We start from the raw sequence: 25,095 nt of genomic DNA, 5'->3' as shown, positions 1-25,095 counted from the left end.
CAAAGTGTTTTTGGAAATATATTTTGTTTGTTTTTAAGTTTAATTTTCACATTTAATCAGGAATTGATTAGTTTGTGTCTGGAATGCAGTTTATAATTAGTTGGGTTTCTTAAATGAAATTCACATTATCATACTGCCCAAAACAAAACTTATAAACAACATATTATAGTATGTTTATGTACTTGGTGTACATTTTTCCTTAAATTCATTGATTCAAGTTGCATCCCTGAGGATATGTAAAAAATATTTTAAGCCCTACTCATAAAGACTGAATTGAACTGAATTGATGCTAGACTGATTTAAATGCAATGATGTTAAACTACTCACTAAAATCACCAAATGTAATTTATTATTTAATAATTTATGAAGTTAGTGCCAATACAATGTCATGTATCTTTGGTTTAGCAGGATTGAGTTATTATATTTTCGGTATTGCGCTTTTGTTAAAATACCCTGTGCTGTCAAAAACGTTTTAAGAGTAATATTTTAAATAAAGAATGATTGAAGATCTTGTTTCTATGTCAGTAACAACGTGGTTTATATAAGATGTTTTCCCCACCATTCAGTGGTGATGGAAAACCTGCTCATCATACAAATACCTCAACATGCCTCTTGTCACTTTACCATTCCTGACTGTACAATAGAGACTGTACAAGTATTATGACTTGTTGCATAAGCTTTTGCGTGGGCAAGTTGAAATTCAAGATCTAAATCTTAAATTTAAAAGTAAAATATAGCCATCCAGAGTGAAACACATTTGCCAAATGGATTAACTAGGCTGGCTGCATACTGTAGCAGTTTTTCCTGGACAGTTTGTCTGGATGGCAAGTAACAGTGTTTCAATTGGTCAGACTTTTTTTTATTTTAGTTTTTTAATAATGTAATATTTAGTATTTTTAATAATGTAATGTGCGTGCATGAACACCACACAATTACATAATCTTGCCAGTCCTTCTTGTTTTTTCCAACTGTAATTGGAACTCAAGTTGTCAAAATATATTGCCTTGTCATAACAACAATCTGTAATAAAACCTAATAATATCTGGATATCGGATATCTTGTTATCACCAGCTCTGCCAAATAACAATAGCTTGTAACCTGGATAGCTAGCTCCCCAGACATTGAACATTAGCGTATTAAACTTAACCGGATAAGCATCCTTCTGTATGTACTTTGGACTGTTCTGGATGTGAAGCACCTATCTAGTCCTCTTTTATTAGCATGACTGAAGTGTTTCTGGCGCTATTTGTTTGCACTTCAAGTTAAAAAGTGATTGTAATGGGTCTTTAAGTAAGGTGGCGGTAATTGCATCACTGCACAGCGTCTAAATCACCCACTCGTTTATTCACGAGTGTCTTGTCCCTCAGATGAGCTGGACCTGGAGGACGGACAGTGGGAGGACATTCACGTCATCACCGGAGCTCTCAAGCTCTTCTTCCGAGAGCTTCCCGAGCCGCTCTTCCCCTACAACCACTTCAACAGCTTCCTTGCAGCCATCAGTGAGTCATCCCCATGTCGTCATCACTGCTCACCTGAGCTCCTCTCACTGCCATATGACCTGTGCAGAAACTAGCTAGATTTTTGACTGGCTGGTACCACAGGAGGTCATGATCATGACTTTCATATCGGTCGATTTTCTTCTTTCCCTAGAAATCCCTGATAAAACTGTGAAGGTGACTCAAATGCGTAAGCTGATAAAGACGTTCCCTCAGCCCAACCATGACACCATGGAGCTCCTCTTCAGACATTTGCGCAAGTCAGTTGTGCTTCCATTCTGTGGTATACGGTGCAGTTACAATCACTCAACATGGAAAGTTGCAGTTTTGTATTGAGTGTCATCCCAAATCTCACACAAGAACCTCTGGTTGTACATGATGGACACACAACCATCTGTATTCTCCCAGAGTCAGCAAGGCAGACATTACAGAAAAGGGACAGACTTACAAATACTATTGGACTTTCTAAACTGAGAGACAGTATAAATATGGAATCAAAAAGGAGTGCAGTACTAGACACGGGTCTTAAAACTGTGCAAAACCATTTAAACGCTCCTCTAAGACTAATGTGAAAGTATCCCCATTCACTTACCCAAAGCCTGTTTGGATGTGGTTTGATAAGCCACTCCTTTGTTAATCATACCCTACAGCCAGTTGCTTACTTATTGTTGCTGATTCTGACTCTCAAGCACCTCCTGTCTCTTCCCTTAGGGTGATCGCGTGTGGGGATATCAATCGCATGTCGGTGCAGAACGTAGCCATCGTCTTCGGCCCCACGTTGCTACGGCCTGAGATGGAATCCGGCAACATGACCATGCACATGGTCTTCCAGAACCAGATCGTCGAGTTCATCCTCACCGAGTATGAGAGGATATTCCATGGCAGTTGATTGATCAGCCTTTCACTAGAGTGCACAAGCTAAACTGACCGTCAGAACAAATCAAACACCATGCACCACAGCTAGTTTCATAGACTGTGTGGTAAGGCAAAAGTGACACTTGGCCTCTTCCATACGAAACGTTCACCTTTCCTTTTAGTTTTAGACTCAATGTCCTACCATTGTGAGCAGTACAGTCAATTCCTGCAGCCCCTAACTCACCCTTGTTTCGGGGGAAGAAATGAGCTTCACAAATTTCAAAAGTACATGCAAACAATGTTGTGTGGATGAAAACAGTCTATTCATTCCATTTGTAACTGTCTCATATATACCTTTCACATCAGAGAGGTGGGATTTTTGCTGAATTAAAAGACCATTCCATTGTAATAAATGGCGTCTTCCATACCACTCTGCTCTCGCCACACAACTTTCACCACACTTCACTGCACAATCATCATTTGTTGTATCCAGACTAACCCTTAAACCCGTTCTAAACCTGCTTGTGCTGTGCAATTCTGATTACAATGCAAAAAGAATGGCCGCATTGTCACCATGAACGTTAGTTTGAGAGACTTATGTGGCTATACATGTAACGAACCATTAGTCATAAATTACATGAATCCATTTTTAACTCCCATTTTGGGATAGAGCCACCTTACTAATGGCAGATGAAATGTGACTGGTGATTCTCACAGCTTCTCAAATAACCTTTCCATTATTCAACTTTTCTTGATGTTCTCTTTTTTTAAGAGTGCTTTGAGTTATGTAATTTTTGCATAACAAAGCATTACAAAAAATTAATGATGTCTGGATTTAAGGCTTCTGTATAGGTTCTGTACAGCTAAGAGGATGTGTATAATGCCGATATAATGTAATGGTATTCAAGTTTTTTTTCAATTGAAAATTTAGCAAATGTAATATAGAAAGGGATGTACAAATAATAATAATACCAACATAGCCATGTGAAAGAGAAGGACTTTCTTGCAGTGTTGCATTCAACTTCAGAGGTGAGAACATACAGTAATAAGGCTATGTCTGTTATTGGCAAGGTTGTAAGATATGGTCCATGCATAACATGCTAAGGAAATATTAAGGAAGAGAAAAATATAGCTGTACAGTTTTTTTATTACTTTGTTAGCATTAATTTTTTAATGGAAAGAAGGAAAGGCCAAAATGTCCATACTGTAAGCATGTGTAAAGATTGGAATTTTATGTATGGGTTTTGCTATTGCACATAAAAGAGCACAATTTAGTTTGTAAATGACAAAGAATGCACAATTTTTCATTTTAATAAAATAACTTAATTTGAACAGAAAGTCACTGGACCTTTATATTGCTTTCGAAGTGATTTTATCATCAAATTGTCAATTAATCTCTAGCATGCCGAATTATTTAAACCAGTGCTCATGTGTATATATGTGTTACTTTTATTTACGAGCCGAGCTCTGGATTAATTTGTGAATTATTTAGTACCAGATTTTGTGTATTTAAATTGATACAACCAGGTATAAGTTGAACTCATTACCATTTACTTTTGTGTCTATATTTATTTCACTAGTTGTTTACTTTCAGCAGCCAAGTGTACACTTTCACAGTACTGTAAAATACAGTTTCTGCAATGTGACGCTTCTATTCAGTCACATTGACTCCTCGTTTTCCATACTGAAATGTCAGTATATAAGTTAAATCCCTTAAGTTAACATATCTATGACCTTTCACAATGATAAAAGTAACTGCCAAGGAATTCTGTCCAAATATGTAGTTTGACAGGATTTTTCTGGTTTCTGTTTTGTTTATAGTATGTTATGCTGAAGTTGTATACCAACTTCAGTGCAAACAGGACCAATAAAAAAGAGAGAAAAAGGACCAATGAAAAATAGAGAAAAAATATAAAATAAACTGTTTTGCATATAAAACAAAATGGAGGTAAATCAAGATGGAGGACATGGGTAGTCCCAATGACAAAGTCGTAGATCTGGAACACCCAAATGTATGTATGTAGTTGGACTTGCGGTATGAAAGTTATGGACAAAAATGCAAATATATGCATTATAGCACCACCATCTGGCAAATACATGTACGATACCTTCCCTGAGTAGGGGGACATAGCAGCCTACCTGCCAAATATGGAAAGAAAGAAAGAAAGAATTACTGGAGAAACATTTGGGTTCCAGTACCACATGCCTGGAACCCTAATTACCTGTATTCTGTATTTTAAACAGCCTTGTTTATCACAAGTGATCAATTTTGTCATTGTTTCATTAGCAGGCAAGCAAGCTAGATAGCATTACCTTTCTGCAGCCTGTTACTTGGAGCATTATAGTAGTTACTAAGAATTTTAGACAAAGTACAGTTAGACAAATATGGTATACCTGCGAAATTCAAAGCTGAGAAATCCCGGGATGAGGGCACAGAAGAGCTGGGGGTGAATGGCTGCTTGGAGCCCAAAGGGTTGGGAAAGCCAGCTGAAGGGGGGATGCTACCTGGAGAGGTCTGGCGGGAGTATATTTTATATCTGATGTAAAACATGTTTTCAACGTACAAAAATGCCAAGTTACTCACAACTACAAAGCACTGTCTATTAATCTAGGCCTGCCATTAAAAGTATTGATATCAAAATTGTGCCAAGTTAAATGAAACAATATTAGCTCACACAAATTAAACAAGCTGCATTCAAAGCAATGCTACTCAATGTTTCTTAAAGTGTTTCAAGCAACTTGGCCCTGTGTTTTTTAATCTTACCATCTGAAGACAGTGTCATCATTCAAACTTTGTGTGGCAATAAATTGTTGAATAACAAAAATTGCCTCATGCAAGATATTTAAATGAATGTATGAAACTGCTGTACCTAAAGAAAGGATATTGTTTGTCATGTTCATTTTACAAAATGTACAAATCATTGTAAATTTGTAACTTAAAATAAATACTGATTGTAAAATAAATACTGTACATACATACCAGACTTGGGTCAAATACATATTTGAAGTATTTTAATTACTTTTTAATTATTTTTTTTTAATTATTTGAGATGCAGCATTTACAAATACAGAGTATTTAAATTACAAAATGTATTTGATTTGCATGTATTTGTAATTACAAAGTGTTTGATTTAATAAATTATTTGAAAATACTTTCACAACATAAGGCCAGTGGTGCAACATGCAAAATTGCACCAAGCTTTTGAAATACTTGAAAGCATTGAATATGCAGGAACCTATCAGCTCTGTAAGTTGAGCATTTTGTCTAATTATAGGACAATATTTTGATGAGAACGTGTAGAGTGACTGCTGACAGCCATAGTCCAATTGTACCAATTTCCGTTGTTAATTGGTAGTGAATATGCAATATGGCTGAATTCTATTTTATCTGTGCCTAACCTTACAAAATGTAAAAGATGGAACTGTACATATGGCTGTTGAATGCTCTGACAGCAGAAAAAAAGCAGAAATACAGTGAAAGGCCACTAACTTTAAAAAGATTGCATGGGTACAAATATACTGGCAAGTAGCTTATCAAGAAGTCTGAGGTTTCCATTCCCCCCATGTAAAGACATGTATGAGCATTTAGGCCACTGTATGTTAGAGGCGCTACTCTTGCCCATAATCCAAATTCAACCCCTGGCCCCTCGTAGTTCTCCTAGAGTGCCCTCAGTACTATAATTTGCTGACATCAAATCGAGAGTGACTCACAAAGATTGTACAAAGAACCCTGGGATACCCCCTTCTGTATGAAGCCTACGTTGTTGCTGGCTCAGTCATTTCTGTTGCTGAAATATTTCGAAATATTTTAAAATTGTATTTGTATTTTCATGTATTTTGAGAAAGTATTTATTTAAAGGAATGTATTTTTTAAATACTATTAGGGAAAATATTTGTTTTTCCATTAAAATTATTTCATGTGTAAATGTATTTTAAAATACTTCAAATATGTATTTAACTACATTTTCAAATACAAATACAAAAATGTATTTTTATATGACCTAGGTCTGATACATATATACACACATATATGCAATACTTCATTATCCCCATGGGGACATTTCCCTAGCAGCATGTAAATACATAAGATAAAAAAATACAGATAAAAATTAGACATATTGAGGCCTATTAAATAAATATGCTGAATCTTACAAACCTGTCCACACATATGTTTGGCCCATTAATGTGCTGTATGCTTTTACACACAGGGCCAAGTTACTTGAAACAATGTAGGAAACATTGGGTAGCCTTGCTTTGGAATACAGTTTCTTTAATTTGTGTGAGCTAAGATAGCCAATATTGTTTCATGTAACTTGGCGCAATTTTGATATCAATACTTTTAATGGCAGGCCTAGATTAATAGGCAGTGCTTTGAATGAGTGAGTAATTTGGCATTTTTGTATGTTGAAAACGTGTTTTTCATCAGATACCATGCTCGTTATGAGTAAGTGATAATAGCAATTCATATCAATGTAGGCTATGAAAGACACGTATGCACATTAAAGCACTCAAACACACATTCTAGCTGAAAGAAACACATAGACATTCAATAATTTTTCCTTGATCATGAATGACAAATAAAAGAAAGTGTAAGTCATATTTTGGAAGTGTAAGTCACAAATAAATGTACGTGTTTCTAATGGGCTATGGTACACGATAGACCTACTAATTGTCTGTATGTTGGTGGAGGATATACATAACATGTCACAGATCTAAAAGCAATATTTTAAATGTTTTATTTGTAGTTAACCAGCAATCCAGTGTGCTTACTTAGAGGTTCGCGTGAGTCCAAGGGGGGACTTGAACCCGGATCTGTGACTCATCCAAAGGAAAACATACTACCCAGTGAGTTATGAGTTAAGTAGGCGCGAGAGCTGCAAAGTTTTGTTCTTTTAAACATATGCACTTGTATATTTGTTTGTGTACCCAATGTTTTTTATTGGCTGATATATATACGTAAATGTCCAATGGGGAGATGTATTCTTCGTGGGCTTGGAGCATTTATGATGATGTAATCAGGCAAGACCAAGAAGAAGGAAAAAAAGCTAAATCCACTTTATTTGGGCCTTTATTGTGTGAGTTGTGAATTCTGTCTGTTGAAATAGGGCCAGAAGGTACAGAAATTAATGTTTTTAAGGGCTGAGTGTCTGTGGTCATTCTGGTTATTTCTGTTGGGGACCCTGAGAAGTGCCGAACTCTCGGTGCTGTACAGGTATGTGGCATGCCGCCCCACCAAGCCGTAACTATGAGTGGTGATGAGGCTGGAGTAGAGTTGATACAGGGGAAGATAATGAAGAGCAGGATACATGTTTTACAGGGGAGGTTTTAGAAAGTGTAGGTTTACTATTTTGCCAGTTTTGAGGATGCACGTTTAATTTGTCTTCACATTAATTAGTCTCCCTAGTAGTGTTCATGGGTATGTATGTATGTATGTTCGTAGTTATGTCCACTTACTGTATTAGGGCAATTGTCTATTCTATATGTACACTGGAGACTAGTAAAGACAGTATGACCTTAAATGCCTCAATCGCGTCACTGGAAATCGGCTCAATAGTTGCCCTTTAAATTTAGAGCGCATGCGTACTAACAACTCACATGACTGGTTCCATAGAACTGTCCGTGCGTGGTTCTGATAGGTTATCGTAGTTTCAGCACTAGCTAGGTGGCTACTCGCACGCAACAAGAATGGCGGACAAGGGGCTAAAAGGAGAACCAGAAGCAGAGTTCGCGAAGAGAATTGATCCGGCGAAGGAGCCGCTGACCGCGGAACAAATCCAGTTCATCCGGAAGGTGGAACTTGAGCGGTGGAAGAAGAACGCACTGAAACTAAGAAGCCGCAATGTCGTTACGGGCCTGGCTATTGGGGCCCTTGTGATGGGAATTTGTATCCTTCTGAAGTTCATATCATACAATTTCATAGCACTAAGAGCTTCTTCAAATCACCTAGCTATCTAAAATCACACGTGAACTGCATTTCTCTTAAGTTCCATGTAGCTAGGGAGCATCATGTGGCTAGCTACCTAACTGCCTCAGCGCTGAGCAGCATGTCAAGTGGTTGACAGTCCGTGGGAAAAAAACCTTGTCATATTAATTTGGTTTATTTTACAAAGACACTAACAAATTAATTCAGCTAAACACTTGTTTGTTTGGTACGTACACTAGGTATTGCGTGTCATTGTAGCCACCATATCAAGTTAAGTAACGTTAGCTTAGCAAGCTAAACCAAAAAACTTCGCTAGTTAATGTTAGCTGGCTACCTAATATTACTGTCTGACTAGCTTATCACTTTCGTCAGCCAGCATGTTTGGCTGTTTTTATTTTTTTTATCTTTTGTAATCATATTGTACGTTTTTGTTAATGTTACTTGTAATTTGGCAATGTACATCCGGTCGCTACCGCTGAAACGTTGATGTTGGCCTTGACTGTCCTCTGCGCTCAGATGGGTACACATTTTATTCGGTGTCGCAGGAGAGGATCATGGATGAGCTGGATGAAGAGGCCAAAGTCGCAAGGACAAGGGCGCCGAAAACCGCAGCTAACTGACTGACTTCATATGGACTGGTTGCCGTTTAAATTATTGCACTGAGAGAAATGAACTGATGCTGAAATGAGTGGTGCGAGCGACTCACTCTGCCCCTGCAAGCAAGGACGTCATATTACCACATAATTAGGAGACGACTACATGCCTTTGCATTATGCCAATCATTCGTGAATACATGGTTATTTTAGTGACCTAAAATGTAATGTGGATTTTGGTTAGATGGAAGAACAGAACGTCGATGGACAACAAAATAGTCTCCTCCTGAAAATCCAGCTCTCCCTCACATGAGCGTACTACTACATTCACTGTGTAAATTTAAGATTTTTATATATTTTTTTGCTTTAATCAAGGTCCATAATACAGAATAATTGAAACTGTCTCTTAAATAAGTGGGATACACATGGTAAGGAAGGTTCCAGTTGAAAAGTAATGTAAATGTCATGAAATGGAAAGCAAGTTCAAGAACTCCTAAGTTGGTTGCTTTGATTTGGCGTTTAATTGAACCAATCAAATTAACCGACTGGTGTAGGAAAATGGTACCGTTTATAACAATGTGTAATATATTAATGTTGTAAAAAAAATGTTAAATGGCTTTTTCAAATAAATGGATTAAAAAAGTAATTTAATCACAAATGTAGCACACACAAGTCAAAATACTGTTATATTTAAAATTTTATTACCTGTATTTACAAATATGATTGAGGAGACCATATAAATCAAATTTAAGAGGGTAAAAAAGAAAAGGCACAGATACAGCATGGCAGTACAACAGCTTTGTGTTTCCTAGCAACAAAACTGGCAAAATCATACATTCACAAATTAAAGTTGATCATCACATTTCTATTTCTAAATATAGTTTTGTGGTTTGCTTCTTTAAATACAATCTCTAATACTCCACATTTCCTACATTCTTTGCCAGTATGCATACTGTAAGGCAATAGTTATGCATTCACAGCTTTGATTTTTTTTGTTTTTTTTGTTGCAACAAATATATTCAAGAATGTTGATGAATATAGGCACACAGACTGATTACTGATTAAGGAGTCTGTATCCACTTTACAGTTACATCACTATTTACAATTAACTCCCTGCCTCCTGCATCGAGATAGACAAAACAGCCAATAAAGTGCAATGCCTCAACTATGAAACGCTTAAACTTTAATTTCCATATTTTGATAGACTATGTTACAACAATATTGCAGGCAAATGCTTTGCATGAACAAATAATGACTTTTTTTTTTTAGAAACGTACAACAAAATTGTTAGTAAACTTTGGTGCAGACCCCCACAGCGCTTCGGGTAACAGTATTCAGTTAACAGTGCTCCCAGACGTCCATGCTTGTGTGACCAACCAACAACCAACGTACACCATATTTTAATAGCTGTGTCATTTCAAGCAGCATGGACAGATGGAGTGGAAAGAACATGAACAGAAACGCCTTGACAGGCACTCACATTGTGGAGTGTCTTGTTTGTGTACCATTCTGCTTTATTTTCCACTTTACTCTTTATTGTCTGATTGCCACCGTGGAGAGCACACTAGCCATTTCAACGGTCAGTTCAGATTTTAGATGCTCTTCAGTAACGTGCATTGGGGCTTTCTCGAATTTGGGATCACATTCACAGTTATTCATGTCTAAGGCAATATGGGAACACTTTAAGTGTCGAGGTAAGGATTTCAAGAAGACTTCTTCCCACGTTTTCTTTGACTGTGTTAGGACCTATTTTGAACCAGTCTGCATGGCTTGTGCAAGTCATCGGCTTTGGTGTGAGACCAATGCTACAGAATTGAATCTAAAGCACAAAGTTAACCTAAAGTGTGTCCACTCCAGGCATTACGGTTCTGTACTGATATTTGAAACACTTTGTCCTGATGAGGGTCAGAGCTTAGTTTTGCCTCATCCAAGTACAGTGTTTACCGAATGTCTTTAAGAAATAAGTGTTAAAAATTCAGGCTCCTAAATTTTCTCAGACTGTAAAATATTTTTGTTGTATTTAATTGTATCTGGCAGTAAGATGGGGGAAAAAAAATCAAGAGCCAACCTTAAAATATCTACCATCCCTCATGGAAATTCTAAACTTGCTATAGCTATATCTGCTATGTATGCCATAATGATACATACTGAAACAATCTGATTTGCCAAACTGCATTTTAACAGTGCAGTTAGAATATTGTCTGTGTTCATCATGCACAGATTGTTTTCGCATATGTGTGATGTGGCTGTTGTTTTTTATGTGTGCAGTGCTGATATATGAAACTGTGAGCTATGTAGATGTCTTAGGTCTTGCAGTGTTTTGACAAAGGCAATTTGCATTCAAAATATATAATTTGGTACCCTGTTCATTATATATCAAATATTAACCACACGTGCATGATGGAGAGTTTAAAATATGCCAAGCTTACGAACAGAATCACTCAAAATTCAAGACTAAAGAATAAAGTATACATAAACACAAGAGGACAGACTGCACATTTAAGGGAATGAGGAGAGTATCTATCATGATTCAATCAGAACTAAAAATACAACCAAGTGTGATTCTGTCTATATACAGTATGTAAATACTTTCAAAGTGCAAGCCAGCTGATGTAACCTTCATATTTTAAGAACTACTTTGCTACAATTTGTGAATAGATAGCACAATGCATTAGTGGAACTATTTTACTATATTTGCTTCTCCTTTACCATTTTGATCATTTTTGATGTTCGTTACATATCTATGTACAAGCTCTACATAAGCTCTACATTACTATTAACAGTGACAGCACTAATAATAATTTAAAAATAATACTAATCGTCAGGATTAGATGTCAGAATTTGGAAGAGATTTAGTTCTGGAGCACAGTGTCTCAGCCATGGATGGTGGAATCTCACCTTGTGTGTCAGCGTAAGAAAATCACAGATTTTGATTGAAGTCAGCAAAAAGTCCTTCAAGCAATTGCTTGAACAATTAACATGACATTAGATATATTTTTACTCAAACGTTGCGTAATACATATTCTGGTATTCCGTTTATTTCCGGTAACATAGTAAAATAATTTAATTTCTTACAGAATAAAAGGCCTGTACTGCTCAAGCAAGAATATTTCTTGATTGGCTCAGGAGAAGATTGCCGCTTTCCCTGCATTGCTACAATGCTGGAAAGCAAGCAGGAGTGTGGAGACAAATGACATCCAAACAGCAGATCTCTGTGGAGGACAGTGCTGTGCATCATCAGCTGGGGAGTGTTGCGAACGAATCCGCCAGACTCACTCAAGTGCAAAAAGAACCAGGCATCTGAGAGATAAGCACAGTATAGCTGTCACAGGGAGAATCCAAGAGCTTTTCTCACGTCCCTGTCCTGAATTACAGCAGCAGCTCTAGCACTCTAGAAAACACTTCGCCAACCACTACCTTCCTCAGATACCATCAAGCAGTGGTACCAGCGCAGGGGTGTGTCCTGGCAGAAATCTGGGCAGGGACACCAAACTAGTGTGAGCGGAAAGCGGCAGACGTTGTATTCACAAGGGCGTGACAGGAAGCGTATCCCCACTCAAGGGTCAGTCTTTTTCACAGAAGGACTTTGGAATTGTTTTGACCGCTGCGGCCGAAGGAAAGCCGCCAGCGTTTGGCACCCTGCGAGGAGTCGGCAGCGTTTCTCTAAGGAGGGGGCGGGGTCTGAAGGAGCGGCGGCCGTCCCCGGGTCCCCTCGGCTGCGCGACACGCGGGGAGACTCCCCTCCCGTTAACGGGAAGCCCGCTGTCCTCTCCTCGTCTGGGGGAAGGGGGGGGGGGGGGGCTGGATGACGGGACTGTCTGTGATGTCACTTCCTCCAGCGGGGCAGTCAGGCTTCGAATGAGGTAGGCCAGAGAGAGACGCTCCCTAGAGGGGAGTCTCACTGGGAGAGGCAGAGACAGGAGATGAATCCATCTGAAGCTAGATGAAGCTAGAACCTCCAAATGGTTACGTGGCAACACGTCTGAAGAGTGCTCATTTTCATCATGTGACTACATGAAGCATTGAGGCCATCACGTGTCATATTATAGTATGCCATCATTTTGTATTTTACTTGATACATTTTTCTAGATCATCATCTTATAATTTTCTAAATGAATTTGTAACCCCCTCATATCTCTAAATATGAGCAGCCTATTACAAACCAATTAAACATACTATTCAGTCTAACATTTCCTATTTAATATAATTTTATGGCCATCTATACTGTCTCAACTATGATTAAAAACCCAAATGCTTACTGAGCTCCAGGTGATATACATTTAAGCTGTAGACAGACATCTTTCAGAGTAAAAAGGGTCTTGGTAGGGACAAGAAGTCTCAGAGCCTCACCATTATGCTGTAGTCTGCTGCAAATGTCACCCCTTTGCTGGGCCGGTCCTGGGAGCCACTGCTGCTGCTGCTGAACGAGTTCTTCCTTATGATGCCTGTGGGATGGTGAGTTCAAAAAATACATATACCGTACATTACGTTCTGACATAAGCAGGCTAACACCCAGTCAGTGAGAATGCGCACATGAAGCGATTTGAATGGACTGCATTTATATAGCGTTTTTATCCAAAGCGCTTTACAATTGATGCCTCTCATTCACCAGAGCAGTTAGGGGTTAGGTGTCTTGCTCAGGGACACTTCGACACGCCCAGGGCGGGGATCGAACCGGCAACCCTCCGACTGCCAGACAACCGCTCTTGCCTCCTGAGCTATGTCGCCCCGTGAACGTTCTGTTACAGTGCTGCCCGTCGCAGGGAGCAAGCGGACGCTCTCTTACCAGCAGGGGGCAAGATTTCCAATCTCTGCAGGCTGTTGCGTCGGGAGGGGGGAAAGCCCCCGCCTTTGGACATGCGCCGCTGTCGGCTGGACAGCATGGCGGCGGGGGAGACGATGCCCGGCGGCGGCGCCTTCCCGATCTTCTCGTACAGCTCCTCGATCTCCTTCTTCTGGCTGGCCTGCAGGGACTGCACCTCCGACAGGTGTCTGAGGCGAGGAGAGGAGGAGAGGCGGAGGGAAGAGAGAGCCAAGGGGGTTTGGAAAGGAACGTGTTAAGCTACTGACTTACAACAGCAGAGGACATGAGTCACAATTAAATGATTATTTTGAAGCTTCTATAAAAAAAAATATCTGAAAGGGTACTTGGAAGGCACTCGACGTAATCTTAAAAGTTTTTTTTCCCCCATTTTCTCCCCAATTTAGTCGTTATACCAATTCCCTGTGTGTATCACACAGTCCTGGTCGATGTGCTATCCTCTGTTGGTCTGGGGAGGGTGTAGACTCCCACATGCCTCCTCCGATACATGTGGAGTCGCCAGCCGCTTCTTTTCACCTGACAGCGAGGAGTTTCACTGGGACAGCGTAACGCACGCGGAGGTTCAAGCTATCTCCCCTAGATCCCCTCCCCACTGAACAGGCGCCCCTATCAACCAGTAGGACGCATGCAATGATCAGGACTCATACCCCCACCGGCTTCCCACCCGCGAACACTGCCAATTGTGTTCGTAGGAACGTCTGACCAAGCCGAAAGTACCGCTGCCGGGGATTGAACCCGTGTCTCTGCGGTGGTAGGCGAGTGCTTATACCTCTACACTACCCAGATAATCTTAAAAGTTTTAAGTTGAAATCTTCCGGGTTTCTGGCGAGGGCAGTTGGGGGAGAGGGTGTGGAAACAGGTACCTATCCCGGAGCTCCTGTAGCTCCTCCCACATGTCCTCGTCCTCGCTCTCCGTGTCGTCGCTGCTCAGGTAGGAGGAGCTGCGGGTGTAGGTCATCCACAGGTGGTGCAAGGGGGCATTGTACTGGGGGCTCTCGAGATCGCCCTCCCACAGCCGCCCGTCGAAGTCCTGCGCCGTCACCGACAGGCCGCTGTCCGCCGAGGTGCCCATCAGGCTGAGGCGCCGCCCCGGTCGCCGGTTCAGTCGGCCTGGCTCCTCCCCTTCGTCTTCCTCTGGCTGCTCCTCTTCTTCCGGCCGATTCTTGGCCACCTCCCACAGGGGCCGGCCCTCCTGTTCGAGAACCGCCCCCCCAGGTGACTGATGGAGGAGGGGGGCGGACTGAGAGGCACTCAGGCTGCTCTCCGACTCTCCTGGCCCTTCTGTGCTGCTCTCCGTCTCAATTTCCCCAAGCGAAGAGGGCGGGCTGGGGACGGCCGGGGGTGGGGCTGGGGCTGGGGCTGGGGCCAGGCTGGGCGACGCTGGGGCCGGGCTGGGCGGGGCAGGCCCTGTGGTCACCTTGCTGGGTGTCACCTGGAATCGGCCTACTGTGACCGTAGATTTGGCTTCAGAAACAGCTGTGAGCAAAAGACACAAGCGATTGTAAGAGTTGTTCAGTATTTTAACGAAATATTACTGTTTTAAACTGCTGAGCACATCCACTTCCACAGTCTTCCTTAAACCTCATGTTTGTTTAGCTAATTGCACAGAGAACCTTATTTTCAGAGCTTTCAGTAACAGTTCTGGACACTAGATGGCAGACACTTCCAGAAGCAGGTCCCTAACACTTCAAGAAAACCCAGAGCAAATTAAATTTGCTGAAGCCTGTAGCTCCTGTGCAGTGTAAACACCAAGCGTCTGCGTCTGTTGTGAGCAGGACGCTCTGTCACAGTTGTGTGTAAACACAGGTAGAGGGGAATTATGGGAAAGGACTACAGTAGTCGAGACCTTGTCCACGCAGCGCTCAAGGCTAAAACAGCCCTCATACGTTCGCACATAACTTGAAAGTACACTGCACAGACGCGTGGTTACGCAACCCTCCTACTGGCACAGCTAACAGCCAACAATGCAGTCAAACACCAATGTGGGCAGAACACAAAAAAAGTTTTTAAAAATAACAGGAGAGACATTTGCCAATCCACAAAGTGGTCTTTAGGGCTTTCCTGTACCGAGTACATAGCGTATCTTATGTAATGGAAAAGGTCTCGTCTGTGTTTGTGTCATATGTCCCCCCCTTCCTTCTAAGTGACGTTAATTGCCTTAGAGGCCATAGCAGGCTTCGAGTAGGAGCATGCCGTAGTAAATCTTACCTTCACAAACGGGAGAGGGTCTGACCTTGGCGGCACCGTCCGCTCCCTCAGACGCCGTGGGGGGAGACACAGACCTCGTGCTGGTCGATGACACCTTGTGGGGACAAATCACAGTTTGTGTTACTTTCCCCCTCACCTGTTCACTGCTAAACAGGCCTGTGGTAAAGCATTAGTTTTGCAGTCCGAAGCAACGCATGAAACTCTCACAACCCTAGCAGAAATTCTAGCTACCTGGCTAAGATGAAACCTAGCCGGAACCAGCTTCTGCTCCAGCTAGATACCGTCTGGAATTTGATTATGGTCTGCTGTCTGTACCAAACTGGCCCACCTGCTGGACATGGCCTTTCCAGCATAGTTAATATCTCAGCCATCTTGTTGCCTACTTGACCAGCTCCAAAACCAGCTTAAAACCAGGCTGGAATCAAGCTGGAATCTTTCACTAAGGAAGGTGTCAGCGACGTTGCAAAGAAAAGGCAGTGTGGTCAGTGGTTGTTTTTCTTTTTTTTCAACCTTTTTAGTTTCAGTCAGTTATGATAGGTCAGCAGGAGGCCAGAAGACTCACCTCCCCCTTTTCTCCCCTCTTCTTTGTACTATCTCTCTATCCCCTCCTCGTTGTGTGTGAGGTCAGAACTAACCTAACTTTTAGACAGCTCAGATCAGTTCTGGTCTAAGAAAGATAGGCCTGTTTTGCTGGCTCTGTCCTGTCTTTTTTATGTTTTCAGGTTGTATCGTGTCTTAATAAATTTTACATACTTTTTTTGCAAATAAAAAAGTATGTCAAATTTATTAAGACATGATACACGGTACAACTTGATGTTGTGGTGTTTTTAAACGTGTTTGGCCTTGTTGCTGGCTGCCGGTTAGTGCAACTCGGCAGTCTTGAGCCGTAATGGGGAAGGTTTCCCGCGGGGCGGTTGGCGTATGTGATGCTCACCGTGCTCTGTGGGCTGTCCGGGGGCGAGCTGGAGGATGTGGAGAGGGAGCTCCCCCTGTCAGGCCGGCCCTTGGTCAGGGCCGTGAAGGGCGGGATGCCGTAAATCTGGGGACTTGGCTGTGGTGAGGAAGGGGAGCTGATATGGGTGGAGACATACTGTGCGGGGGATTCCACGGGGAATGCGGGCTCAGGCATTCTGAAGGGGGGCGTGTTCATCTGAGGGATGCCAAGGGTTCCCGGGTACATGGGCGCGAAACCACCCTCTTGCAGCGTAGAGTGCGATTCGGCCCTCTGGTAGAAGTCCAGCTGCCCTGCCAACGCCCCCTGGTGGTAGGAGGACTCCCCCGGTGCCACCTGGTAATTGGGACCAAAGGGGTAACCGATCTGGGGGAGGACGTGGGGGGGCATGGGAGAGTGGAAGCCGGCCAGCGCGGGCGGCACGCCGGCCGTCATGGTGCTGGCCAGGGTGGTGCCGGGCATGAAGGAGTGTGCCATGCTCATGGCCATCGACAGCACGTTGGCCAGAGAGAAGAGAGGCTGAGACTGGGGCGGCCACATGCCGGGGTGCTGGGAGTGCTGGGCGTGCTGGGGAGGCGGGGACAGGGGGCTGCCCTCGCTGCCCGGGCTCAGCGTCTCCCCCTGGTGGCCGGGGGAGCCCAGAGTCGGCGAGGAGAAGCTGGGGTTGCTCGGGACGCGGCTCAGAGGCGGGTGAGACGGCGCGGGGCTGGCGGAGGTCGGGGGCGCGGCGTACGGGAAGTGGAAGCTGGTGGCGGTCATGTAGGGGGCCGTCTGGTACTGCGGCAGGTGGGCCAACTGAACGTGGTTCACCATGTGCTCAGGAGCAGAGACGGGGGCGTACAGAGAGGTGGGCTGGCAGAAAGGGTGGGAAGACCCTGAAAGAGAAACAGCAGCACTTTGAGTTATGGATCACAGCAGGGCTGCCCAGCCATGCTCCTGGAGGTCCACCGTCCTGTAGCTTTCCATTTCATTTAGCACACCCAAATCAGCAGCTCAACCAGATATCTAGCTGTTGAGTGAGGGGTGCTTCATTAGGGCTGAAGTCAAAGCCCACAGGATGGTAGATCTCCATGGTTGGGCCATCCTGGATTACAGCACTTCACAGCAGTAGGTTTACAGAAACTATTCATGTGCAGCCCCGTTATCAAACAATGGCCAAGTTGAACTAGTGCATAAACCTCCGAATCAGTCAAACAACTGCTCAGTTAACTTTTTCAATGCAATAGACAATAGTAATAGACACAGTAACAACCCATGAGGGAAGCATCCCTTACACAGTATCATCGCTGCATGAGTAGCACTAGCGTGTCTGTTTTCATTCGCAGAAAGAGCGTGGCAGGGGACATTACGTCACCCTCACTTATTCTCTCTCACTGAACCGAGTCTGGATCATCTTGTCACTCCTTTTTCACCAGACATTTAAAACATAAATCCCTTATGAGCTGCATGGAGATCGGTTTCCATGGCAAACAGACTTGTTTTTTTGTCTTTGCTGGCAAATATAAATGCTGTTCATAGGAGAGCACAATCGTGGATGATGTCATTACATAATCAAACTGGCAAGGGCAAGCCAAACGTTGCTCAGGTTTAGGCTGCTGGAAAGTTCCATGGAGGGGAGCGGCCACGGGTTGGTGTATTTAAAACGTGTGCCTATCGCCAACTTGCCGTTTACTGTTCAGCTCTCAGTCACTTGAAAACTGTTCTTCAGTAAACGCCAATGGAAGAGAGCCCCCCTTCCAAGCCAACACGAGACACTTCAACAATGGTGCTACAGTCACAACATAACACACCCCCAGCTGGAGTGACAAGGCCACTTTCACTTAAATGCAAGATGGAAATATTAGCTCAGTGGCACCCAATAAACATTTGTTCACCAGTGTGTGGCGAGTCTCCAAAGGTCCCCGTGAAACACAATGTTCTGCTCTGAGCAAAACACCAGCGGTGACGGAGGGGGGGGGTGGGACTTTCTTACAGTCTCTTCGTCATTGGCCGTGTGCTCCGTGCTTTTTAACTGCCCCTGCCTGCTTTTATTTAGGTTTCGAGGAGGCTTTCTCGGAAAAAGGCGGGCTTGAAAGCTGGAAACCAGATGCTGGGGAGGGTTACAGCACTGAGGAAACTCTGGCTTCACAGTGATAGCATTCAGACCTGAAAAAAGCACCCTTCAGGTGAGGTAATTACCCAGGAGGGCCTGCGGCGCGCCAGTCACAGACCAGGGCTTTGAGGTGCCGTAGAGCTAGCTGGCGCTAGGCTGAGCACTAAGACAATATTCCTGAGAGTCGGGGACGGGCAGGCCCGGCATAAGGGGGTTTTTAATACCCTGCCAAGGCCCGCAGACTGCCGCCTTTGTGCGGGCCCCGCCGCTCGGGAGCCGCGGCGGGGGGACGCGGGGAACAGACGGCACCGGGTCCCTGGGCGCCGGGGGGGGGGGAGGAGCGGCAGGTGGGGAGATGCCTGAACCGTACCTGGGCCCCCGTGGAAGTACTGAGAGCACAGCACGGGCCGGCTGGGTGAGGTAACGTCTGCGTCGAAGAAGAAGTCTCCGGTCGGCGTCTGTGGGGAGCCCGCGCTCGCCGGACCGGGGCTGGCCAAGTCGAAATCTGCACGAGGGGCGCAGAAGAGCAGGGTCATTCCCCAACACTCACGTCCACGGCCAGCATTCGGGAATCACAGGCTCTTCAGCGAGCCTATCACCACTATTTCAAACACACATGCATAATCCCGGGGACATTTCCAGGTCTACAGACTACGGTGTGATGGGAGATGGGAGCTCCCTATTTGCACAGCAATCTTTCTCTTCCTTACCAGGCAATGATGAGGATGAGTGAGTTCGAGCCATGATGTGACTGTGCAGGTTGGGCTGGAAGAAAAGACATGGGCTTGAATCAGACACACACCCATAACTGTGAGCCCCCATGATTGTTACCGCAATATGAATTCTCTCTGTGATTGGTGGCAAAATCTTTAAGGCCAAAATGGCTTTTTCTGGTGGCTACCTTAGTTTGCCATTGATTTGCTGCACCCTGATTAATCTGGAGTGTGAAGCATGTGCGGATCTGGTGAGATGGGTCTTATGAAAAGTCATAAAGCCAGTCATTTTCATAGTAGCATAAAAACTGAGAATTACACAAACGTGAAATCACTGTGCACGCTTCGTCCCTTCCCTTCTGCTCCTTCTTAACCTCACAATCTTGATTAATCTCTTTGAACTTCCTTCACCGCCTGTGACCATGTCTGCAATGTCTTTTTTGCAGGGAGCAGATTTCTGGTAACAAAGAAACAACTGCAGATATAAAAAAAGACCAATGACCCAGAGGACGGTAATGCCTGGAGCTGGACTGTGCTTCACATCAGTTTCTTAGAAACAGTGAATTGTGCCCACAGGCAACAAGTACAATTAAATGGACCTGGAAGGCTGCAACCGTGTGTGTTCTCCAAGAGGCCTGGAGGGAGCGGAGAGGTGGAGAAAGGACCGGGGATGGGAGTTTCACAATCGCAGGCCTCTGACTGGCTCACGTCCTGTCCCTGTGTGGGAGTGCGCTCTGAGGTACGGCTGTTCTCCAGCACTGAGTGGGCAGAGGGGCGGGGGCCCAGGCCCGAGGGCTCTCCGGGCAGCGGCGGAGAGCCTGGTTTCAATAAGGCCCAGGGTGAGAGCCAGGAGGGTGGGGTGGGGTGGGGGTGCAGGTCTCCGTATGAAAACACACATTGTTCTGCTGTCTGTTTTCTATCTGTTGACATCTCAGTACTTTTTACTAAAAGGCAAGAGAAGACTGTGTTCCCCGCAGTCTTGTGGTTGTCCTGGCAAGGAGAGGCCGCTTACGCAGTTTGTCTCCACTCTCAGCCACACAGACCCCTCAAAGCCTGCCAGAGGAGCACCTCAAAAGCCCACAGTTATTAGCAGCATCATAAGTGGACAGAGGGGGCGGTGCAGACCCACCAATGACATCACAGGCTTCCATGCAAGCAGCAAATTCTACTCCTTCACATAGTTTACAGCTTAGTTTCCTACTGCCACGGGCAAAATTTAGTTTCAATCCTTCCGGCCCCTGTTCGATAACACTTTTCATTCATACAGTCACAACTTTTTTTTTTTTTTACAACCACAGAGCGTTGCGATTGAGAGACGGCTGCCCGCTGGTTTTATGTCAGAATGGCATAAACGTTTAAACATGAACATTTAAGTTCTGGAAGCATGTTCTAGGAAATGCGCTGCGCAGCTCTCAGGTCGTTAAGTCAGCACGCGCGTCTCCGTGGCGACTAGGGTCACAGTCAGGCGCTTGCACCCTCAGGGCACCTGGGTGAACTGCTACAGAATCGTACGGCGCACAGGCGATAATGTTCACTTTGATATACGACCTGGCATTCAGCCAATCAGAAACAGAGAGGCGGGAGCGGTAAAGCTATGGGAGTAGAGATCACAGAGTTCCTCAATTACCGTAATCCCCGGGCAGACACACTCAGGCGTGTCTGTTTTTTTCCTCTGGGACTGTGCAATTGGCTGCCATTTTGTCCAAGCCAGACAGAACAGTCGCACGTGTGACATGGGTAATGTGCAGAACAACACGTTTCACACCACAGTGTTACCAGGCCTTTGTTTCAGTGTGTAAAGCTGCTTTTTAACACTCGGGGGGTTAACAAAAATGTATTAAAAAAACAAATGTGGATGCACCTGTTGGTGCTATGTAATGCACTTGCAAAACATGGGAAATATTTATGGATGAATAAATTGATGAACATATCAATACAGTGTTTAGTATTGACTGGATGTGTTAATGACAAAGTAGCTTCCCCGAGGAACCAGAATAAGACTGGGATAAAACTATAATAAGACCAGGATAAGACCAGAATAAGACCGGAACACAACCAGGAAAAGACCAGGATAAGACAGAGATAAGACCAGGATAAGACCACAATAAGACGGGGATAAGATCAGGATAAGATCAGAATAAGACCAGGATAAGACCGAGATAAGACCATGATAAGACCTGGATCAGACCAGTATAAGACTGTGATAAGACCATGGTAAGATCAGGATAAAACCAGGATAAGACTGGGATAAGACCAAGATAAAACCGGTATAAGACCGGGATAAGACCGGTATAAGACCGGTATAAGACTGGGATAAGACCAAGATAAAACCGGTATAAGACCGGGATAAGACCGGTATAAGACCGGTATAAGACCGGTATAAGACCGGGATAAGACCGGTATAAGACCGGTATAAGACCGGGATAAGACCAGCATAAGACCGGGATAAGACTGCGCTTTCTAGACACTGGGCTAGCTTGGGCAGCTTTGGGAGCGCGGCGCGGCGACTCACCTGCGAAGCGGACAGCGTGCCGGCCCCGCTCAGGTAGGGCAGGCGGGGGCCCCCCTGGGCGTCGGCGGGACCCGGGGGCTCCCTCTTCATCAGGGCCTCGGCCCGCCTGATGATGTCGCCCATGCGGTGGATGAAGCCTTCCTGCTCCGAGGGGAGGATGAACTCATTGTGGACCTGGGTAAGCGCGCGCGCCCGCGGACGCCAGCAGAGGGAGGGAGGGAGGGAGGGAGGGAGGGCGAAAAAAGAGGGAGCGAGAGAGGACAGAGTCAGGCAACCCCAGGTCTATGAATAGAACCGCGAACGCGTTCACGCCTATACGTTGTGAGGTTACGCGGACGCGCGTACGGCTATAAAAAGAACTACATCGCACAAGAATTTATTACAGAAACAGTCGCCGTGGGAATCGTGAGCGCACGCTGGTTAGGCGTGGCTAATGCTGTCTGTCAGCACATTTTAATTCAGCTCATACGCCACGCTACTAAAGCCAGACAGTTATGAGGCCGAACGCAGCTCTGCCAAGATTTAGCTCGATAAACAACAGCCCAGTGTGTTTCATGGCAGGGGGACGAGCTAAACCGTAGCCCTGGCCAACCGTGGGAGAACAAAGGTGTTACGCAGCGGCAGCGCGGGCTCCGAAACTCGTCCCAGCCGCTCCACGCTAACTCTAAATCAGGTAGCGCAACACTGCTACGCTAAGCTTTGTACGCTCCAGCAGAATGCCTTTCAACTAGAGCAGAATGTCTCAACTAGAGGCAAAAAAAGGCCGAGCACAAGTGAACTCTGCCAGCAGTTATCTCTTTCCCCCTCATAGTAAAGCCTGTCACATTATGCAGTTCATCACTGCAGAGGCAGGGCCGGACGTCTGCGGTACAGGGGGAGATAGACGCGTCTGCCATTCGGATAAGCTGATAAGCGCGAGCTCAGTCTGCCGTCGAAGACAACTACAGCTCGAACGCGCCACTGGAAAATGCTATTTTAATAAGAGTGGGTGCGCTCGGCTCGCTGGTGACAGGAGCAGAGAGCAGGGCAATCACCATGACTGTGGCTATGTCCTCCGGGTTGTCTCCGTCCAGGTCGAACTTGAAAGTCACCATCTTGTTGTTGTGTGTCTGCAGCTGACACTCCACCACCCTGTCCACTTTGTCTGAAAGCTGCGGGCAGAGAGGGAGCAGGATTCACTGCACGGAACACTGCAGTGTGCGTGTGTGTGTGTGTGTGTGTCCACACGGATAGAAAGATGAGGAACATTATGCGTTGTGGGGACATTTTGCTGGTCCCCACAAGGTCAAGAGGCTGTTTTAGGGTTAGGACTTAGGATTACGGTTAGGGTTACAATTAGGTTACAGTTAGGGTTAAGGTTAGGCCTGTAGTGGTTGGGGTTAGGGTTAGGGTTAGAGGTGACGGAATGAATGTAGTCAATGGGAAGTCCTCACAAGGATAGCAATACGGGACTCTGTGCGTGTGTGTGTGTGTGCGCGCACGTGTGTGTGTGTGTGTGCGTGTGTGCGTGCATGTGGGTGTGTGTGTTTGTATGCACTTCCACTGCAGCATGACTGGTCGACTATGAACACAAGATGTCCCTGAAACCCTTCCAAACAAACAAAGATGTTACAAGGCCAGTGAAGAAAGACGTTCTTGATCTGTGACTAAATTGCATAAGATGCATATGGGACTACTGGAAATATGGGTTTGGCTGACGGACAGACTTGTCTCGTACCCCTGTGATACGCAGGCGAGAGCGGGCCCTCCTCCTGAAGAGCTTGCCGGCGGTGCGTTTGGTGGGAGACCTGGCGCTCTTCTCCGAGAGCCCCTCGTACCCGTCGCTCAGTCCTGACGTCACATCCGAGGCATAGCTGCAGCAACGAGACCACCCGTGTCACAGCACGGACACATCCTTTTGTGTCACAGAACTGACAACACGTATTTTACAGCAATGGCAGGCTTTGCTCCACACTATTCTCCCTTCAGCTTTCTTCTGTCGTTACAAATTAAATATTTATACTTCAATCCAAAAAGTACAGTACTATAATCTAGTTTAAATATTAAAATGTCAGTATTATGGTTAATTATGCCAGAACTTAATGAAACACAAAAGGTCACTTCATGCAATTCTACCTCTCAAAGTAATGAAGATAATAACAAATCATTTTAATGTCGTCTTCGTCGTGCAGACAATCAGAGAGAGTCAAATGCAGGTGTGCTGCATGGCCTGCAGAGACCGTGGTCTTCTTCCTACCCGCTGCTGGGTAATGGAGTCTCAAAGGCCTTTTCAGTGCGGCGGTCACCGTTTCCCATCCCCACCAGTCCCAACAGGCCGCTACGAGGCTACGGGTTGGGTGGAAGTACGCTGATTACTGCGGCGCTGAGCTCCCACGCGGCTCCGCAGCCATGGCAATTAGGGGCTCTGATAGCCCCACCGACAAGGGGGGGGAGCATCCTCCCGGGCCCACGCAATTAAGAGGGCCGTTACGCAACAGAGGCTTTGAGGATGTGGGAAACGGGCCATCCGGCTTTTCCGCAGGGACGGGCGCGTCCGCCCGAGGCCCGCAACGTCACCCCCGTGGCGTCGCTCGGGAAGAGCCCGACGCGCAGCTCGGCCGCAACGGGAGGAGGCGCCGACGGCGGAGAGGGCGTCCGAGCGCCCGGCCCGTCTCCATTCTGCCCAGCGTGCGACCCCAGCGGGGGGAGATCCTGTTTACCGCCGAATATAGCGCATACGCAGCTCCGCTGAGAAACACAAAGCCCTGCAGAGAACGGGCCCCAGATGGGAGATTTACCCCCCCAAGCGGAGAGCAAAGCCATTCCCTTCCCATGCCGGAGAAAAGAAAACACCACGCCGAGAAACAACCCAAAGTTCTGCTGCGGCGGACAGCCGGAGACGGGCGCGGTTCACGGGCGTTCCGTTTGGGGGGGGGGGGGGGTTAAAGGT

At 45.2% G+C, this 25,095-nt stretch overlaps 3 protein-coding genes across 8 annotated transcripts in view; 2 read left to right on the top strand and 1 right to left on the bottom strand.

The window, feature by feature from the left end:
* The window catches only part of LOC135247842 (rho GTPase-activating protein 15-like), a 42,449-nt gene extending 37,928 nt beyond the window's left edge, over positions 1-4,521 (top strand). For all 6 annotated transcript variants that reach the window (XM_064321750.1, XM_064321748.1, XM_064321749.1 and 3 more), the window contains 3 exons: positions 1,368-1,499; positions 1,651-1,756; positions 2,208-4,521. In XM_064321750.1, the coding sequence (XP_064177820.1) occupies positions 1,368-1,499; positions 1,651-1,756; positions 2,208-2,385 (416 nt within the window). In that variant the 3' untranslated portion in view covers positions 2,386-4,521. The remainder of the gene's footprint in view (positions 1-1,367; positions 1,500-1,650; positions 1,757-2,207) is intronic.
* Positions 4,522-7,950: 3,429 nt separating this feature from the next.
* LOC135247839 (cytochrome c oxidase assembly factor 3 homolog, mitochondrial) lies at positions 7,951-9,513 on the top strand. The gene is made up of 2 exons (XM_064321746.1): positions 7,951-8,235; positions 8,791-9,513. Exons 1-2 carry the CDS (start codon positions 8,037-8,039, stop codon positions 8,892-8,894), a joined length of 303 nt encoding a protein of 100 aa, XP_064177816.1. The 5' UTR covers positions 7,951-8,036; the 3' UTR covers positions 8,895-9,513.
* A 33-nt stretch (positions 9,514-9,546) lies between these two features.
* The window catches only part of wnk4a (WNK lysine deficient protein kinase 4a), a 57,029-nt gene continuing 41,480 nt past the window's right edge, over positions 9,547-25,095 (bottom strand). Inside the window, exons 10-20 of the mRNA XM_064321734.1 lie at positions 23,884-24,019; positions 23,201-23,317; positions 22,167-22,340; positions 19,652-19,706; positions 19,312-19,446; positions 16,832-17,724; positions 15,898-15,991; positions 14,553-15,165; positions 13,654-13,859; positions 13,218-13,312; positions 9,547-12,768 (exon numbers count right to left, since the gene is read on the bottom strand). Of these exons, the coding sequence (XP_064177804.1) occupies positions 12,766-12,768; positions 13,218-13,312; positions 13,654-13,859; positions 14,553-15,165; positions 15,898-15,991; positions 16,832-17,724; positions 19,312-19,446; positions 19,652-19,706; positions 22,167-22,340; positions 23,201-23,317; positions 23,884-24,019 (2,521 nt within the window). The 3' untranslated portion in view covers positions 9,547-12,765. The remainder of the gene's footprint in view (positions 12,769-13,217; positions 13,313-13,653; positions 13,860-14,552; positions 15,166-15,897; positions 15,992-16,831; positions 17,725-19,311; positions 19,447-19,651; positions 19,707-22,166; positions 22,341-23,200; positions 23,318-23,883; positions 24,020-25,095) is intronic.

Source organism: Anguilla rostrata, chromosome 2, assembly GCF_018555375.3.
Source record: "Anguilla rostrata isolate EN2019 chromosome 2, ASM1855537v3, whole genome shotgun sequence".
NCBI lineage: Eukaryota > Metazoa > Chordata > Actinopteri > Anguilliformes > Anguillidae > Anguilla > Anguilla rostrata.
The sequence above is the reverse complement of the archived record's forward strand: the minus strand, read 5'-3'. Positions and strand labels throughout refer to the sequence as shown.

Excerpts from the sequence above, each read along its gene's own strand:
- LOC135247839 (XM_064321746.1), top strand. The coding sequence starts at position 8,037 with ATGGCGGACAAGGGGCTAAAAGGAGAACCAGAAGCAGAGTTCGCGAAG. Across the intron at positions 8,236-8,790 it reads GGCCCTTGTGATGGGAATTT|ATGGGTACACATTTTATTCG; the intron begins GTATCCTTCTGA and ends CTCTGCGCTCAG.